This window comes from Tubulanus polymorphus, chromosome 2 (genome assembly GCF_964204645.1).
Source record: "Tubulanus polymorphus chromosome 2, tnTubPoly1.2, whole genome shotgun sequence".
In the NCBI taxonomy this organism is placed as follows: Eukaryota; Metazoa; Nemertea; class Palaeonemertea; order Tubulaniformes; family Tubulanidae; genus Tubulanus; species Tubulanus polymorphus.
Window position 1 is genome coordinate 29569856 of NC_134026.1, and position 18746 is coordinate 29588601.

The 18746-nt window shown below is 35.9% G+C and overlaps 2 protein-coding genes across 9 annotated transcripts; one reads left to right on the top strand and one right to left on the bottom strand.

Annotated features, from left to right (window-relative positions):
* Window positions 1-153: 153 nt before the first annotated feature.
* Window positions 154-11812, bottom strand: LOC141900542 (uncharacterized). 8 transcript variants are annotated; one of them, XM_074787476.1, is made up of 9 exons: window positions 11702-11812; window positions 5616-5665; window positions 3970-4080; window positions 2880-3037; window positions 2750-2788; window positions 2292-2444; window positions 2078-2218; window positions 1811-1951; window positions 154-1366 (listed from the first exon to the last, which is right to left on the bottom strand). In XM_074787476.1, the coding sequence occupies exons 2-9, from the start codon at window positions 5623-5625 to the stop codon at window positions 1280-1282; spliced, it is 840 nt and encodes a 279-aa protein (XP_074643577.1). In that variant the 5' UTR covers window positions 5626-5665; window positions 11702-11812; the 3' UTR covers window positions 154-1279. The 8 variants fall into 8 exon arrangements, with proteins under 8 accessions (XP_074643577.1, XP_074643574.1, XP_074643578.1 ...); XM_074787473.1 differs by lacking the exon at window positions 11702-11812 and adding an exon at window positions 7298-7412; XM_074787477.1 differs by lacking the exon at window positions 11702-11812 and adding an exon at window positions 5966-6078.
* LOC141900541 (regulator of telomere elongation helicase 1-like) lies at window positions 7560-18604 on the top strand. Its single transcript, XM_074787472.1, has 32 exons — window positions 7560-7621; window positions 7711-8018; window positions 8096-8306; window positions 8556-8640; window positions 8723-8804; window positions 12042-12102; window positions 12755-12824; window positions 12916-13066; window positions 13249-13396; window positions 13480-13518; window positions 13596-13671; window positions 13751-13851; window positions 13926-14059; window positions 14143-14236; window positions 14318-14450; window positions 14539-14693; window positions 14773-14858; window positions 14941-15018; window positions 15109-15186; window positions 15262-15411; window positions 15487-15602; window positions 15766-15889; window positions 15966-16125; window positions 16509-16636; window positions 16730-16783; window positions 16865-16939; window positions 17308-17439; window positions 17515-17656; window positions 17731-17862; window positions 17945-18106; window positions 18182-18279; window positions 18416-18604. Exons 2-32 carry the CDS (start codon window positions 7917-7919, stop codon window positions 18587-18589), a joined length of 3531 nt encoding a protein of 1176 aa, XP_074643573.1. The 5' UTR covers window positions 7560-7621; window positions 7711-7916; the 3' UTR covers window positions 18590-18604.
* Window positions 18605-18746: the final 142 nt, after the last annotated feature.

Consider the following 18746-nt stretch of genomic DNA (forward strand, 5'->3'; position numbering starts at 1 on the left):
TGAAAGATATCCACAAGAAACTACAACAACCGGATAATATGGGCTTAATTCCTTTTAGAAAGATATCCACAAGAAAACTACAACAACCGGATAATATGGGCTTAATTCCTTTTAGAAAGATATCCACAAGAAAACTACAACAATTGTCAATAATACCATGCAAAATGATTTTATTGAATTTTCAAACAAGGCATCGTCCAAATTTTACAACCACGCATTTTTCGTAAACTAGAAAAATTGAAGCTATCCATGGAAAGAAATTATGAATTTATGCGGAACCAATTTATTTAGCAGAATTGGAAATGAAGACGGAATGTTTATTCTAAAGATATGAACACACGAGGCATTTTAAAATGACATTGTCCTTGAATCGAGTCCAGACAGCCACTGTGACCCCTAAAACAGTTTCATGTCCGAATGACACGGCGACAAAGATATAGAAGCAACAATTGCAAAGTTCTCAATACCAATTTTGATTACACGTATTTACAAAAATTTGTCATAGAAAAAATAAAAAGTCGAATAAAGCACAAAACGCATCGTGAACAAACGGAAAACGGGCCGTTCCGGTTAATCTCGCACTCAGAAGATGGCGTTCTTTTGCATAAATACTTAAATCCAGCAGTTTTTAGTCGATAATTCTTCAAAGATTAGAAGCTTTCGTTGCCTAAGCTACGTACAATCGATCGGAGATTCTAGTTGCTAAGTGATAGATGATCGAATACAACAATAGTAGAGCAAAGTATTTCTAATTCGATTTTATAAACCGGTTTGCATTTCATGCTGGCTACATTTTCGTCCGGAAGCTGTTGAAAATATTTATGGCTTTGAACGCTATAAATTATGTATAAATCATACAAAACCTTTACTTAAACACATCAATTACAATATTATGTACAAATTGAATGTTTTGTACAGAGAGAGAGAGAGAAAGGATTCTCTTCATTACTATTATGTTTTTTCATTTGACATCTATTTTATAGTGATACAAGACGACATTAATGCGGGAATGAGACAGGTATCCCCACCTGGTGGGAGGAAAATGAATCAATCGAGATTCAAGCTAACGACTATAATGAGACAAGGGCAGCGTCACCAGCGCGACAACACGATGCGCACGCCATCTTGTGACAAGCACTAGAATAACTATATAAATTCAGCACAAAATATCCGATTATTAAACAAACTGTCTATAAATTTTAAACAGCGCGATAACAATATTACAATCCGAGCTGGATCAATCTGCTCTTCATCCGTAGTAGCGACGAACGACGGATGTTTAACTACTAGCGGTAGCAGCTGAAACTTCCATGGCTTCGACATCGCCGCTGTGACGATTCTGACGTACTTCTTCCACATGACGATCCTAAAATCATCCGAGAAATATTACTTGAATTTAATTTACACGATACTAATACATGTACGTTACATGCTGAAACTTGCTCGAGAGGCCCATAGCATGGGGATGAGGGGGGATGAGGGGGTGGATGATTCAAATGAACCCCCGCAATAAGTTCAATTCCACTCGTTTTTGATCAAAAGGAATTATCAAGTTGAAACGTATCGAACTAACAACTATTACATGTATATCAAAAATGATTATTTATGTAGACCTTCCTCACCAAATCTGAGCATAAAATTTTCAAAGTTTTTCCAGGGGAGTTCCAGTTACACAAGAAATGTCTCATGCTACAGGCAGGCACATCACTTATTTTTGAGTATCAATTTGGATGTGTAAGTTGTTAGAGGATAATAATAGGAGTTTCGCTGTATTCATTTATATCGTCAAATAATCATGATAAATGCTCACATGTTCCTTCAGTTTCTCGACTAAAGCGTTTATTTGGTCCTCTTTCTTTTTCAACACACGTTCCATGCTTGCAACTATTGTTTTCTCCAACTCCTTATTTTTGTTCGCGCTTGAAGTGCGAACGTCTTCAATATGTTTTTCCTAAAAAAAAAAAAAATAACCATTAGAGATTTTAGGAAATAAGAGGAATATTAAGAGAAAGCTCTAACAGGAATCATAGTTAAAATGCCATTCAGTACAGTATTTATTACGGTACGATGTACTTACATGTTCACGTAGACGCTGCTGTAAAGATGTCAGGATCGCGTCTCTTTTCGCCTGTTTCTCAGTAATTTTCGTGTCGATTCTATTCTTCAATTCGGCAGCCCATTTTTCGTTACTCTGACGAACTTCGAATACTTTCTTTTCCTTTAAAAAGAATCAATCAAATAGACGATAAACTCGAACAGCGCAGTAGGAGTTACAAGTTGATAAGACATACATGTTCTCTAATTTTCTCCTGAATCTGTTTAAGCATCGCTTCTCTCCTCTCAGCCGCTGCCGTTATGTCCGATTGCACTTTTTGTTTAATCTCTTCCGCTTTCTTTTCGATTTTCATTTCTCCGGACAGACGAACTTCTTTACGTTTTCGTTCCTATTCATGTTCGAATAACGATGAATTATTGATAATTGCGGAAACAACTCACCAAATAAGGGCCATTCATGAAGTATGCATCGATGCGAGAGGGAAAAAAGTCAACTTCCTTCATGATGCTTACAAATCGGCAAAATCTTGTGTATGACCCCCCCCCCCCCCCTAACAAGAAGTATTTACCACAAAATCCCCTGGTTTCCTGCTAACCCACCTTCCCCTGTGTAGAGGCATGGCATTTTTTAACTATCCCTAATATCTAGTCTTTTTTAAATCAGGCAATTGAAAGGGGGGGGGGTCATTTTTACCTCTTCTTTAAGAGACTCTAGTTTCTGCTGCTCCTTTTTCTGAATGAAAAATAAAATAATACATCGATGTATTTTTACGTAGACGAACGAATGAAATTCAGCTCCCCTTTTTACTGAATATCTCACGTACAATTCTTCGTTCCGTCGCTTCTTTCTGTTTACGTTCAATTTCTTCCGCTGATAACACAATCGGTTCTTTAGGCGGTGATGGTGGACGAGGACTGTCTGTAGTCGCTGGTTTTAAGATGACGTCGTAAGCGACACCTCCGGTCTTCTGTTTGGTCGTTTCTACCGAGATACAATCGTTAATCGTTCAGTTTCATTTAAAAACTCGTTCAACGAAAACTTAAAAACATTGAACAGCGTTCTTAAAGATCAGGGAATCCAATTCTCCGATAAAATTATAAGATATCCCGGAGAATCTTCTCAAATGGTTCTTTGTGCCATTCATGACTAGCATTCATTTCCCTGATTTTCTAGGAAAAGAGTCAGAATTTCCCAATCTGTAAGATCTCTGATTTTACTGTAAGTGAAAATGTGTTTATCAGGACTTAGGAGAAAATGTGAGCCCAAGTTTTGTGTACAATCAAACCGAGAAAATATAGGCCTAATTTAATGGGATGAGAGAAAAGGATTTTAAGTCGGTAAAAAGAAACTCAATCGATCGGATGCAAAATTGTTTTCCTCTAAAAAAGATCGATTTTCAAAAGATCTTTATTTCTTCAAAAAGTCAGTGTCAGGGCGGATCCAGGAGCAACATATAAGGATATCACAAATGGAAAAGGGCATCCTGGCAGCAGCCTTTTCATCAGAAATTCCTACTAACAGTTTCCTGACATGATCGCATCCTTTTTGAAAATACGCCTTTTCATAAAGTTGCAGTCAATATTTTGATGATCTCATATCGACCCTCGATCCGCCCCAGTTGTTTCCTATTGACTATTTCATAACTCATCGAAAAACATTTTCTACTTTTGTTCTGAAAGCAAATAAATAAGTGTCGAGTATAGAAGAGAAATTTCTACGGCTATCTACGAAAGAGTGAGTAAAAAAGAAGACTGAGAAATTTTCGGAGGAAAAAAATATAATCATGTGTTGACGACACGACATCGACGAAATAGAAAATAAACGACAACGAAAGCTGAAAAATAATCGTCACATTAACGGATTTAAAACAAATGACGACGTGCAGCGATATTCCACGCGTTGATGATCAATACCTCTCCATACAATAACAGCATCGTAAAGATGAGCCTCGGCTGGATGAAGTTTAGAACCACTTATACTCGATTTACCGCAACAAATCCGGAAACTCATAAACCATTCGCACACTGAAATACGACATTTTCATTCAACAGTTTTTCGCATTAGTTTTTCGACAGTGATTCTAATCGCGTTGAACGGAAATCACCTAAATTGATCAGTTCAATGATTAATTCGCTTTTTAAAACTTTAGGAAAGTTTATTCCATAAGTCGATTGCTAAGAGAGAGTTACTTCAGTAAGTACCATTGTAAAAACAGTTACCACCGAGTATTACGAGGCAAAGTAAATCACTGATAACCTTTCATCATTGACAGCCACCATGCATTTTCCCTGCCCTTTAATTGTATCAGAATTTTTGAATTTTGCAAGAACAACTGCCAACAGGTATCGAGTAGATATTTAAGTAAAAGAAAATGAGTGAAATGATTCTAGTTTCTACTTAACGTTACTTACATTGAAATGAGTATGACTTCTTTTGTACCAAATTAAAACTGTAGCCAACTGTTTGTAAGCATGCAGCGCAACAGGAGAAAAAAATATCCATTTTTATAGAAAATAATTGAAAGTGGCAACAATCGGCAATCGGGGAAAATGCATGATTATCATCATCAAAAATACATCAACTATTCATAAACCATCTTAATCATCAAATTATTGACCTCATTATTGTTGCAAACCAGACATTTTCTTCAGAAAACGGAAACAAAAAATATTGAAGAGATCTGACCAAATTTACTCGCAGTATTCGTACACATGCGCATTAGATCTAATGCAGTTACTGAAATTATGACATTAAGAAGTAAAATGTAATAAATAAACAGCACCACCGACTACAGATTCAACAATCATATAAAATCCAATAATATACAAGAAAAAAATCTGAAATGTTTCCATGAGCCAATATCTTATTCAACGTTTCCACTTTATTCTTATAGTCATCCTCAGGAAAACTAAACTTCAAATTGCAAGATATATGCAATCCAGAATAAAGACACTAATTAAGAAGAATAATTTAGTTGTAAAAATCTTATTTCTGTATAGGGCCGGGCCTAGTCAAACATTAAATAAGATTCGCTCGAGGAAATGTTTTCCATGGTATTATGTGATTTTATATTATCATTATAACACGGACCGTATTTCAACTCGCTTCATACAGCTCAATCAATATATAACGAACTTGATATAGAAAAAATGTATCTATAGACAAAAACCATTAACAAATCAACATTGATTTATCCTACAGACATAGGCTATACAGAGTAGAACATGAACATCTGCTGTTTTATTCAAACCTTCTTAAAAATTAACATTTATACGTATTATGCAATGTATTGTTATATACTAGTAGTAGATCGCGCTGATGAATGTATTAGTCATGAACTATAATATATTTTTCCCCTACAAAACCATGGACTAGTTAAAACTTGTAAATACGTCCATGACGAAACAGTAGAGAAATGTTCAATGTTTCATCTTCTCTTTTAGTAATTACAGTGACTTTAACAAAAACTGTTTTTCTGATAACCTATGTTCTATGCCACAACAGAAAAAACCCTTTTTCCTCTGTTTTACTTCATTCGGAATATAATAGCGATTCTTACCTGAAGCCATTCCGCGTCCGTTCCTTTAAACACTCAAGCTCAACAAAAACCTACAAAGTACAAAGACCTCCGAAGATTAGCACAGTTTTTCTTCTAGGCCCCGAAACAAAGAAAGAAAATGTGTTTGTACGATGAAATGCAGTTCAACTCGTAGATACAGTACAGTAGACCCCTCCTAATTCAAATCAGTTGGAACCAGTTGATTTTTGTTTTGAGTTGGACAATGGAATATAAATCACATTCTGTTGCGATGACCCTAAGATTTTTGTTCGAGTTTAACCTGAAAAACATTCGAGTTAAGAAGAGTCTACTGTATTATGCTAATCGCCTCTACCCTGTGTTCTCCACACCTATGCAAGAAAGATTCAGATTCTATAAATCCTGTTTTTACACAATACAAGTTCCTCCGATACTCCTCTATACACAGGCAGCTGTGCTGACTATATGCACCACTGTGTTATAGTCTACGCCAGGTTCTGGGGCTCTCGAACATGTTTTACAATTGTAGGTCAAGTGATACCTGATGGAAAAATTCCAGACCATGTTTATTGAATTAATGCCTGGTTCAATGGATAGGGTTTACGTTATCACACAACAAACCACTGAGTTTATTCATGTAGGCCACAATCGCATGACAGAAGACAAATTTAATTTTCAGATCTGAAAAAATCAACTTCAAATAAAGGCATTTTGCCAGTCCTCGGCCTCTCCTCATAGCCCTACATCACGTCGTTATATGCCTTTTAAAGATTACTCAGCGTCGAGATCGAGATCACAGATTCCATAAAAACTCATGTGTGTACATGAATCCCAAATATAGTGGAACCTTGTTTATATTGCAATTGGATTAGAAACAAACAATGTATCATCAATCAGAAATTAGATACACAGGCAGGGAATGAAAGGCTACCAACTAATTGCTATAGAGAGTAAGATTTTTTTGATAAAAACTATTATATGCACATATATCACCATTTCATAGAGACTAACAACAAGCTACAACAGTCATTGACGGTGTACTATTAAACCATCACCAGTTTAGGCAGTTACACTGAAAATGCTGCGGTCCTTCTCAAAGTCTCAAGTCCTTGGTCGCCACCACATGGTCGAACCTCCCGCTCTCAACTTACTGTCAAATATTCATCACGATGGAACGATAAACTTCTTTATAATCGGAAAAATTTGGAAAATTGCTGCACATTGATTTAATATTGAAGTGGGAAGGTAATTTACTGTGTTTAATTAGCTCACTTTACTTTATCTGTTTATATACTGGGATACTGGTGTAATCCATCTACTAGGTCTATCAAATTGTGACAAGCTGGTCACCCACTAAAAATACCCAAAATTTCCGCCCTTCAATTACTTATAACTTTTGAACCGCTTGGCCGATTTTGATTCTGTATGTTTATATTACCCCCTTCTTTCATTTAAGCTATTAAAAATACACATAGGACACATATAAATTTTCAACCTGAAATCCCTACCACTAGCTAGCTGGCGTAATAAATCACATTTGGAATTTGGAAGTGCGCTCAATTTTTTCACTTGACTTGTCTTTTGTATGTATCATACATTTTCGATTCTATCCATATGTGAACCTATTTTAATTCATTAAAAAGTATTCTATATGAGCTATGAGTTAAAACTCATTCAAATCAGATAAAACAAGCTTCACAGACCTTTTTAAATGAAAACCACTTTTACACAGCGACCCGACCACTGACTGCCTGGACCAGTTAACTTCAGCGCCACCAGGTCACGTGCTACGAGCAGTTTAAATGGTTGCCGGCAAAATTCGCTCAAGTGTGAAATAACGGTGACTTACGACCGGGTTCGAATCCCGATTAATTAAACCCTACACTGGCACGCGAGTATTTAGAAACGGTTGTTCCGCTGTCGCTGTAATCATTTCATTTCCGGGTTATGGCGCTTCCGGGTTCCAAATTCAAACATATTTTCTGCGATCTACACGTCGTACTTCGACTCGAGTAGAGTCAGGTGTGGTCAGTATGATATTGAAAATCTAAACCTAATCTAATGAGCTTCATTTTAAAGCGCAATCGGTATAAATGGGCATTTCTCTTTCCTCTAGAACTAGAACAGAAGACAGAGGAGTGAGTCTGACTCCTCACTGCTGGAGTGCTGTGACAGACAGTAATAGTGAGTAGCCGGCGTTGTTGTTCGCGGAGGTTTAAACCCAATAATTCGGCTAAAAGTTTAGTTGGAATTAGACTCAATTCAGTCACACCGCTCTTAGTCAGGGCTTTCTATCTACAAACAACAGGAACATAAGACGAGATGCCAAACGTAAACGTTCTTGGTGTGAATATAGAATTTCCATTTGATCCCTATCCATGTCAGGTGGACTATATGACGAAAGTTATACAGTGTTTACAGAAGGTGAGAATGAATTAAAAAATGTTGCTCTTTCCATCCTCGAGTTCGGGTAATATATTCATTTTGCATTGATATTTCAGGGTGACAATGGCATTCTTGAAAGTCCGACGGGAACTGGTAAAACGCTGTGTCTATTGTGCGCGTCTTTAGCTTGGCTGTCGAGTAAAAAAGCCGAAATTGTTGCCAGAAAAGGTATTTCATGGACGGATTATGATGATCCTGAACAGATAACTGGTGGCGCTGCTTTGTTGAAAGGACTTTCTGAAGCAACTGGAGGCTGGGATGGAAAAGGTAATTCATTCATTCAGCTAATAATCAAAATTTAGATTTGTTTGAAACATTTTATTTTTCCTAAATTCATTCATTGTAATATATATATATATAATCTCTGAAGAAGTATTTTATCCAAAAGGCATCAGTTAAACAGATTTTTCACAGTTCATCGTCAATAGTGCAGGTTTTTTATTCACTGCCTATTAAAAATTGCAATCATTTACTCATAGGATTTCTGTTAATCTTAAAAGATCTTATGATTTTTAGCACAACCGAAAATAATCTATGCCTCACGTACCCATACGCAACTGAGTCAAGCGATGCAGGAATTAAAGCGTACTGCTTATAACACGTAAATATCAATGTTCTCGACAACAGTCTCAGTGAAATTTCGTTCTGATTCCGTGTTTTGTAGTAAAGGATTTCGATTTCAGGTTTAAAGCTTGCGTTATCGGATCAAGAGAACAATTATGCATTAATCCTACGGTTCGCCAGGAGCAAAGTAACACCGCTAAGGTAATAATCAATATCATTGACAGAGGGGGACATAGGGGGGTCTAATGAGACTTTCGTAACACCTTCAAATATTGAGTGCCCCTTTCATCTACAGGTATTTTACAGTTAACCCCTGAAATATGGATGTTCCATCTCAAAAAAAAAACCTGATGTTAGGCGGGTTTGGTAGTATTTCAGGGTTTGTTATCAATGAAAACCTGAAAAGGCCAGTTTCTGCAAAACAAAGGCATTTTGTCAAAAATTTGGGAAAAATGATATTTTTTCAGTCAAAATGGCACTGTCATTTGCTCTAAAAATTTGGTAGACCATCCAGATCTTGCCCCGGATGATTGACCCATCTGTAAGAATTTCTAAATCTCTCGTTTATGGAAGCTTGTAATATATGTATAGATTGTGGCAGCATTTGATGTACATATAAGGCTTGCTTTTGGCGGAGTTCCATTAGATGCAGCGCTGCCTGCAGCTGCGGTAGGATGATGATAATGTGATGTGAATCATGAATCTGTTGAATGCTGAAACAGAATGAGTCATCGAGGAGACCTTGGATCGAGCAGTAATCTGTCCCTGCGAGCAGCGACGATCAGCTCTCCCAAATCACTCAATATTCAACCTGTTAACTGTGTTTATATGACAGCCCTGGGAATTCATTTAAATATGTATTTAAGGGCCATCAATCCTATTATAATCGCTATCGTAGTTCAGTTGTCCAGGGAATGGTTGCTGATGACTGTTGAGGGTTAAATCCATTAAAAGATTACACACTTTAACCATTCAATATGTTAATCAAAAAAGTCTTGATATATTTTCATATTCAAAAATGTGTGGTGCATTTGTACATTTAAAGTAGCAAGATTTTCTTCATTTTGTCATAAAAGCAGATCTTGTATTTACTCACACCCAACAGGTCAAGCGTGATTCACAAGGTTGAACATTGCATGGACTGTTGTAGAATACATTATCACTCAATCTTCAAATTAATTACTCAGAAAGTGTGGTCCAACAATGATCCCCTCTCTGAGTCATAGATTATAGATTGAAATGCATGAATATCAATAGTAGTCAGTCTTAAGTACTTGATAGTAAAACTATGATTTTCTGAAACTGATCACTGAATGAAAATGAAATTTGAAGTCAATTCGGGTCCGAGTCATTTTGACCTTAAATTCAACTCTTTCGAGCCAATAATCGAGAAGTGTTACTCGGAGTTCAGAGCTCAGTATATCGGGTCGTGTCACGCAGACTTGACTCAGACATTCCGCTGAAACCTGTTGCCACGGTGATACATCATTAACCCAATGTTTGATGATTTATATCTGAAGAAAAGGCGAAATCAATTCTTATCATAATCTTTAAATCAAACATTGTTGTTTTAATACTTTTGAATTTGTAGTGATTTATATAATTCTATAAAAACTATATTCACTAAATTCTGCGACAATCAAACATTATATTGAAATACCCTGAAAAGGTTTTTTCATTGAGAATTTCAAAATATTGCATTGAATAGGCTGTCATTTGGTTTAAGAATTATTTTTGGAGATGTGTTATATCAGAGAGTGAATAGCATGAGGATTTGATAGTGATGTATGGAGTGCACTTAACAGGGGAACCATCAGTTTCTTATTACATCGGTCACTAGAGACCACTACATGCAGTGACTCTACGTCTGACTCATATGTATCTGATAGAGATTTGACTGTTCTGAAAGTGAGAAATACCACGTGATATTCTCTCAGGAGCTGCTTGTAGTTATCACTCTCTCAAAAATGTGTTCGCCCGTTTTTACATGACGCGCAAGATCCCTGTTTCATCGTAACCATGGTGACCGGAATAAGAATGATCACCGGAGCAACAGTTTGTGTTCATTGGATGATGACGGGCGGATGATTGTGTGTCTGGAGCAATCCCTCACTGACTAACTGACTACTAATACTGATTAACCGTTGTTTTAATCCAATAGCTCATTCATTCATTCACTGATAAATGTCATCATTAAAAGCTATCGCATCACTGTATTTTACTAGCAGGACTTGTGACTTGTATAGACTGGACCATTCATTTTACTTTGCACGTCGTCCTATAAATGTGATGAGGGCAGGATATGAATTGTTTTCCAGTTTTATCAATTTGACAAGATATTTTTATATGATATTTATCACAGTATCAACATTCTGGCCTCCATTGTGCAGCAATCACAACGACTCAACCAAAAATGTTTTTAATCATTCTAGCCCTTTTATCTTAAAATAAGGAATTACCCTTATAAAACACAAACACACCACTCAGGCTGGGTACGAAACAGGGTTTTTTTTCGATTAGAACCAAAATTCATGTTACACATATATATCAAATTTGATTTGATTTTTACTGTCATGAAAATATTCTACTGAATTCGAATTGAATAAAAATGTGTTCCTCATCTGGATACACCCTTGTTTGTTTGTTAAGCGCAGTCTAATTCATGGTTACTTCATAACAATAAACCGTCATTTTATTGTCAGAGACATGGTCATAAAATTCGGTAATTGTTCCGACTGATGCTAATTGTTGTTAACCGATGCAGACTAACTACACCCCACCCCCAGACAGACTGATACAATCGACTTCTTTGCGCCATTATCGACGATATCTAATCCCCATCCGTTCCTTTCAAATGCACTACTATAATTTTTGCTTAAGCCAAAACTACCGTTAAGATGAGTAGATTTTAGAATCTGATTTACCGGTAAACAAAAGAAAGCAAAGAATTTGATTTCAATACATTATCTAAGCCGCCCATCCCATCAACCCATCTGTTACCTGAAATCAAAATACAGCTTTGTTTTTTTTCGTGCAATAAAAAAACGATTGAAAATTAGCAACACAAAACTGTATGATTTATATACAAATCTATTTACCTGTCAATGTCTTATATTCATTCCGTGTTAAAATCCTACAAGCACAGAGTGAACACGCCTCTCTCCTCTCTCTCTGAATGTCTAGACAGTAAAAGAGTGTGTGCACTGGCTGTATCAGAACTCTACTGGCTCTCTCACACTCGCTCTCTGACTAATCCATTATTCCTTCATACATAATTAGTTATTCGATTCCCGATCATATCTGCCTCTTTCGCCTGAATTTCTGGTCAAATTTCTTTCAAAATTCATCCCTTATTTTTATGCATATTCATATATAGATATTGAATGCGATATATTTGTCATTATTCACGGATAAAAGATGTTTATGTATTTTTTTAAGGTGCACATGTGTAGAGCGAAGGTAGCAGCTCGAACGTGTTTCTTCTATAACACAGTCGAAAGTAAGCATTCGTTTATTTTCTTTGGAAATTTGACGGAATCATAGTACAGTAGAACCCGCTTAATTCTGATCATTTGGGACAAACAAAATTCGTCAGGTTTAGGGGAAAACCGGATTAAAATTCATTTTGTTGTAGGCCTATATCGATGAACAAATGGACTGCAAATAATTTCCGGATAAGACCAAAATCGGGATGAAGTCGGTCCGAATTAAGTGGGTTTGTTTGTATGAAGATAAATGGTTATACGTTATTTTTAAATGAATTCAATATAATGTATAATGCTTCTATAGAATGGGTGACTATGATCATTCATTCGCAGATATTCATTCGTAAAAAAAATGTGTACTCAATAACTGCTGACTCAACCATTGATTGATGAGAAATCAATGATTTTATGATGTCATTCGCTATTGAATTTGAGCACGAACTTTAATGAAGAATATGTTCACCCAGACCATCGGTATACTGTGAATGAGGTGCATCAATTTGTCTATTTTGCCATCGACAAATTTGCCAATAAATGATGCTTATAAACTGCTGTTTAAGATATACAGTCTGCTTCAGATGCAGTCAATGTCTGTAATATTTTATGTCTCAATAATAACATATGTTTATAGCCGTCATCTCTCGTGGGACAAATCTTCCTTTTCAGAAGCTAAAGATAATTTCACCGATAAAGTAATGGATATTGAGGATTTGGTGAAGGCCGGTGAAAGACACAAGTATGAAAAGAATTTCAATTCACTGATGATGTTTTTTCCGCAGAAATTTTCCGCTTCTTTTATACAATGAAATCTGATTTACGAATTGCAGGACCTGTCCGTATTACATGACTCGCGAATTGAAAGCCGATGCTGAAATACTGTTCATGCCGTACAATTATCTACTCGATCCTAAAGCTAGAAGAGCTCATAATATAGAACTACAAGATAACATCATCATATTTGACGAGGCTCATAATTTGGTGAGTTTTAACTGAAGATGCGTACCGAGATACCGCTGTATTCTTAGTGATGTCATTAATGAAAGATAGTCAATGATATATCGTTACATTGTATTGGGTGATAATTCATATAAATGTCCTAAGTCTTGACACTTTATGGATTGCGTTTAAATGATCTTTCTTACTGTGCTGTCTGATTATAGGAAAAGATTTGCGAGGACAGCGTATCATTCGATATGAAGTCATACGATCTCGCTAGCGCTATAGAAGAGATTGGAGAACTTTGTAATAAGCTTTATGATGAAAAAGAATCGGGAACAACTGTAGAATACAGTTCAGATGATGCAGTCAGTAAGTGTCAGTGCCAGTCATTTATCCAGATGTCTCCACTACCTAGTCACCTTTTATATTGACAGCTTGATCTTTTAATTCAGTGCCTGATCTAGAACTTGAGGAATGTCTCCGTTTAAAAAGTAAGTTGAAAATGAATATTTGTGGTTAGTATCAAATGAAATGAAACACGTATAACTGCTGTCGTCATGTATTTCAGGTATTTTCATGGATCTGGAGAAGGTCTTGGATGCGGTTAATGTTCCTGCTAGAACTGGTTTAACTAAACCTGGAAAGTAGGTTTGATAACAATTATATTCGGATCTTATTTACAAAAATGCATGTAATTCATCAAATACCTTTCTATATTTGCAGTTATATTTTTGAATTATTTGCTCAAGTTGGAATCACGTACTCAACGAAAAACTCAACTATTGAACTTCTTGATAAAATATTAACTTACATGACTAGTGAAAGTATGTCTAATCAAATCTTCAATGTTTGTATGTTGATCTTCATCAGGAATATAATGTTGATATTTTACTTATAGCAAATCATGGATTTCACAGGAAAGGTGTTGGATTATCGAAAATATGTGAAGTATTGAGAATAGTTTTTGTTCGTGAACCGGGAGAGAGCATATCTGTTGATAGGCATCAGCTCGAAGTATCGCGACCATACAGGGTATGTTTCATTTGGAGAATAACCAGAAAATGAGGCTTATAAATATCCGATATCTTAACAATTCTGGTGTTAAATTCTGGTAGGTACATATAGCTTTAGAGGAAAAGAATTATAAAAAGAAGAAAGATATAGTTGATATATGGGCTTCATCTTCTAACAAACCTACTGATAAACAAGGTAAATATATCTTAGTTTCTGTGATTAGATATCAGACATCATACATGATCAACTGAGAATAATTCTTGATTTTTTTTTCAGGACGGACATTGAGTTATTGGTGCTTTAGCCCTGGTCACAGTATGGATGATTTAAAATCACATGGTGTTAAATGTATTATTTTGACAAGTGGCACTTTATCGCCAATGGACTCATTCAGTAAAGAGATGGGAATGTACGCAGTGTATTCACCATCTAATTTTATAGTTTTTCTGTTTTTCAGAGATTTATGAAAAATCTCCATAATTTACCGAATTTTTCAGACCATTTCCAATACAATTAGAGAACCCACATGTAATAGAATCGCATCAGACCTCGATATCAGTGATCAGTAAAGGTCCAGATGGTACGAAACTCAATTCATCTTATGATAATAGAAGTAATGAAAAATATCAACAATCTTTAGGAAATGCGTTGGGTAAGTGCGATATATCTCTGAGTTTTCCATCAAAGATCTCCGCTGTGATTTGTTGAGATTTAGAATTTTTAATTTTTAGTGAATTTCGCTCGACTAGTACCCAATGGTTTGCTGGTTTTCTTTCCATCCTACATCGTTATGGCCACAAATATTGAGAACTGGCAGGTAAAGTAAACTCGTAGACAGATAATCTTATAGAAGCAAACTAGTTCTTATTTCTAACGATGGTCTTAACGTCTTATATCAGAAATCCAATATATGGAATCGGATCGTTCAATATAAGCCGGTATTTGTTGAACCAAAGGGGAAAAGTGACTTCCAACAGGTATGTATACTATGAGTCATTCAATAAAAATTCAGTAAAATATGATAAAATACTGATTTAAGATTTAAGTAGTGGAAAATTATTTCATAGGCAATGGAATCATTCTATGAGAAAATCAATGACCAATCTTTAAATGGTGCTATATTCATGGCTGTATGTCGAGGCAAGGTAATGTATCATCATCTTCTAAACAATGGATACTGGTATTTCATAATCACAATCATGAAAGGAGTTTGTCTGTAGGTGAGCGAAGGTTTAGATTTTGCGGATATAAACGGCCGCGCTGTAGTTATCACTGGGCTTCCCTTTCCACCGCGTATGGACCCAAAAGTTGTGCTGAAAATGAAATTTTTGGATGAAAATAAACAACAAACTAGGGTAGACAAAATACAGGTCAGTAAAAGTAATATTCAACTCGAATCGAATTAAGTTTCCTGATGTAATATTTTGTTGGTTGTTTATTTTTAGCGTTTAAGCGGTCAGGAGTGGTACAGACAACAGGCAACGCGTGCTGTTAACCAGGCAATCGGTCGAGTTATTAGACATAAACAAGATTATGGAGCTATTTTACTCTGCGACGAAAGGTTTGAGATGATTGTAATTCTGAATCCAATTCCATTGTACTTCTTGGTTAGAATTTGATGGAAAATTGGCAATGAACTTAAAAGAAAGCTATGGAACTGGCTTCTGAGTATACAATTCAGTATGAGGTAAATATGAATGTCCGGATAACTATATTTATTCTAGGTTCGGAGGTAATCAATCACGTTCTCAGTTACCTGCCTGGATACGACCCTCTCTCAAAGTTTATGATTCATTTGGAAGTATATTACGCGACGTTGCCACATTTTTCAAAAATGCGGAGCAAACGGTTAGTGAAAAAAAAGTGATCAATTTTGCCTGGGATGCGTGAGTCGCTTTTGTTCTTAATTGTCTTTCATGATTAGCTTCCAGCACCAAACCCAAAGAAGAAAAAACCAACAGGTTCACAGTCTGGGTTCTTCATGGTTAGTGAGACGTACAATAAACCGCGGACATGCAGCTCTTCAATAACTGCTAGTTCTGTTGAGGATCATGTATCCAGCCTCAGACAGGTACACACTAAAGGTAGGAATTATTTTCATCCAATGATCGCTATAAACGTTTTCACTGAAATATGATAAGAAGAGCTTTAGAGGAGCTGTGTCAAATCAGTAAACTTAAAAACTGGTAGTATTTTTTAGGTTAACTGAGAATTAGCCATGCATTAGTAGTGAATGTTCGTATTGAAAAAAAAATCACGTTAGCCTACAAAGTACACTACCAATCTTCGTCCTGACGATGATCTCTAGTGTGAGATCGAAACATCGTGTTCTTATATTTTAGATTGTTTCAATAAATAAATTCTCGATTTTAGATTTCTTTTAATTTTCAAATAGTGGGTTTTTATCTTACCGATGCTACCAATCTTCGTGTTTACGAAATCATGATATGAAACGTACAATTTACAGAAAATATTCCATATCATTTGGCTGAAGAAGATCGTATGGCAAGATTAGCTATCGAGTATGAAAGAACGACCCAATCTAAAAATGAACCTATTGGAAAAGGTTTATTAAATGCCCTCGAAGCCCACAATGTAAATATGAATGATGATCTTTATACAGAAATATCTGACAATTCGCGCCAATTATACACGCTGTAGATTCCTACATTTTCTTGTTTCATTTAGTCACCACCGATATGTAACCCTGATGAACCTTGCTGCAGTACTAGTTCTGTAGCTGTAAGTACTGTTTTATATTCTAAACGATAGATACCCAGTCGTCAAACAGGAATGAAATCGTTCTGATCACTTGAATTGTAGATGTCATCAGATCAAGCTGCCCTTGAAAAACGAATGGAGGATAGGAAGAGAAACAAGAAAATAAAAATCATCAAGGTAGAATAGATCGCAGGGGCATCACTAGGATTGATACAAGAGGAACTATTGCCTTCAGCACTCAGCGGATACAATGTAAAGTATGGCATATTATATGCCATCCTTTGCGCCGTATCTGCTGAAATGAGCATTCAATCCTTGAAATTGCTTGCATGTTCTTAATTTTTGAAATTCGAAGCTTGAGATGGACGTTTTCCAAGGCAAAATTTTTACGAAATATCCAGAATGTGAAAAAACAAAATTTGGATCAAACATGGATTTAAAAAGGGGGTTGCCTAGTTGCCTTGTCTATCTGTTGCCTAGTTTTATCGGTTGCCTAATTTTATCTGGTTTTTGTTACAAATGTGATTATGGCTTGTATGTTTCAGAAAGGAGCGTTTGATGCAGTAGAGTCTTTACCTGCGGAGTCTGAGAAACAAAATCTTCCAAACCAAACAGATTCACAGCCTGTTGAACCATCGAGTTCACTTCATCAAACAATAGCCTCTTATTCTACTCAGGTTTGTTTCTCGTTGTTGGAAACAATTTCAAAATTCTTTCTCTGAATTGATCCTTTTAATTTCCCAATTTTTCAGGTTAAACAAACGCTGAATCCTGAAGCTCACAAAATATTCATAAAGGCCACGAGGGATTATACAAAAACCAGTCAACTTTCTCCATTGATTATTGTACTGAGGAAAGTGTTCGTGGATGCAAACCAACCTCAGCTATTTAAAGGTACCGGTTTACATTGAGTTGAAAAACTAATCTTAAAGAATACAAGTTAATTGTGATTAATTTACTTTTTCTAGCATTCTATTGTTTTGTGAAGACAAAAGATCGCCAAGAATTCGCGAGATATTGTTTCAAGTTGACAGGTCTGGACTGCGGTTATAAACCAGAGCATAGTTTATCAAAAAGAAAATTACAGTCCCTGTCAGAGAGTATGTACAATGTGTAGCTGTTTCTTAAGTTTTTACTTTTCTCATTTCAACCTGACCCCGCTACATTTTCTATGAATTGCAGCTAAAGAGGAAAAACGACAAAAGTTAGATCCCATAAACCAAATGAATTCCGGTACTAAGTCTACAATTTCTAGTCAACTCGACAATCAAACCCATTTAAACAAAGGAATTTCAACATCAGTGACGAGTGATAAACAAGTTGCTGACGATCAACAACAAACCGGTAAGAATTAGTCCAACTACACTTCTTGTGCTGAAATCTGATTAATGATTACATCTATGTGTACGTTACTTTCAGGGTATGTGTGTTGTAAATGTCAATCAGTTACTGACATTCCATTGAAAGCAACTTGTGATCACATCTGCTGTTTGCCGTGTTGGAAAATTATTTGTAAGGTAATGCCCACTTCAAATCTTTAAATCCATAATGCTTAAAATTGTGTAAAATCAGCTGAATTTCACACTCTCAATCCACAGATATCTCAAACAAAATACAAGATTTGATTATTAATGAAGTTGTATTGCTTTGTAGAATGATAGACAGTGTCCGACCTGTGGATTTAAAGTGACCAGAAAAAAGTTGCAACGTCTGTTATTCAGTAAGGATTCACAGAATTCAGTAGAAATGAAATCATCCGGATCACAGTCATCGGACAATATTCAAACATCTCAATCTTCAGACATTTCTTCAACCGGTGCAGAATAATCCTCTATCCTTTATGCGCGTTTTGTGTTTAACTTTTTCATAATAAATTCTTTATATGGAACTATTAACCGGTTTAATGTGTATCAGAATGATCAGCAATCCATCTTCACGACACATATAAGATCCAGTGCTCCGTTTTATTAATTTTAACTCATTA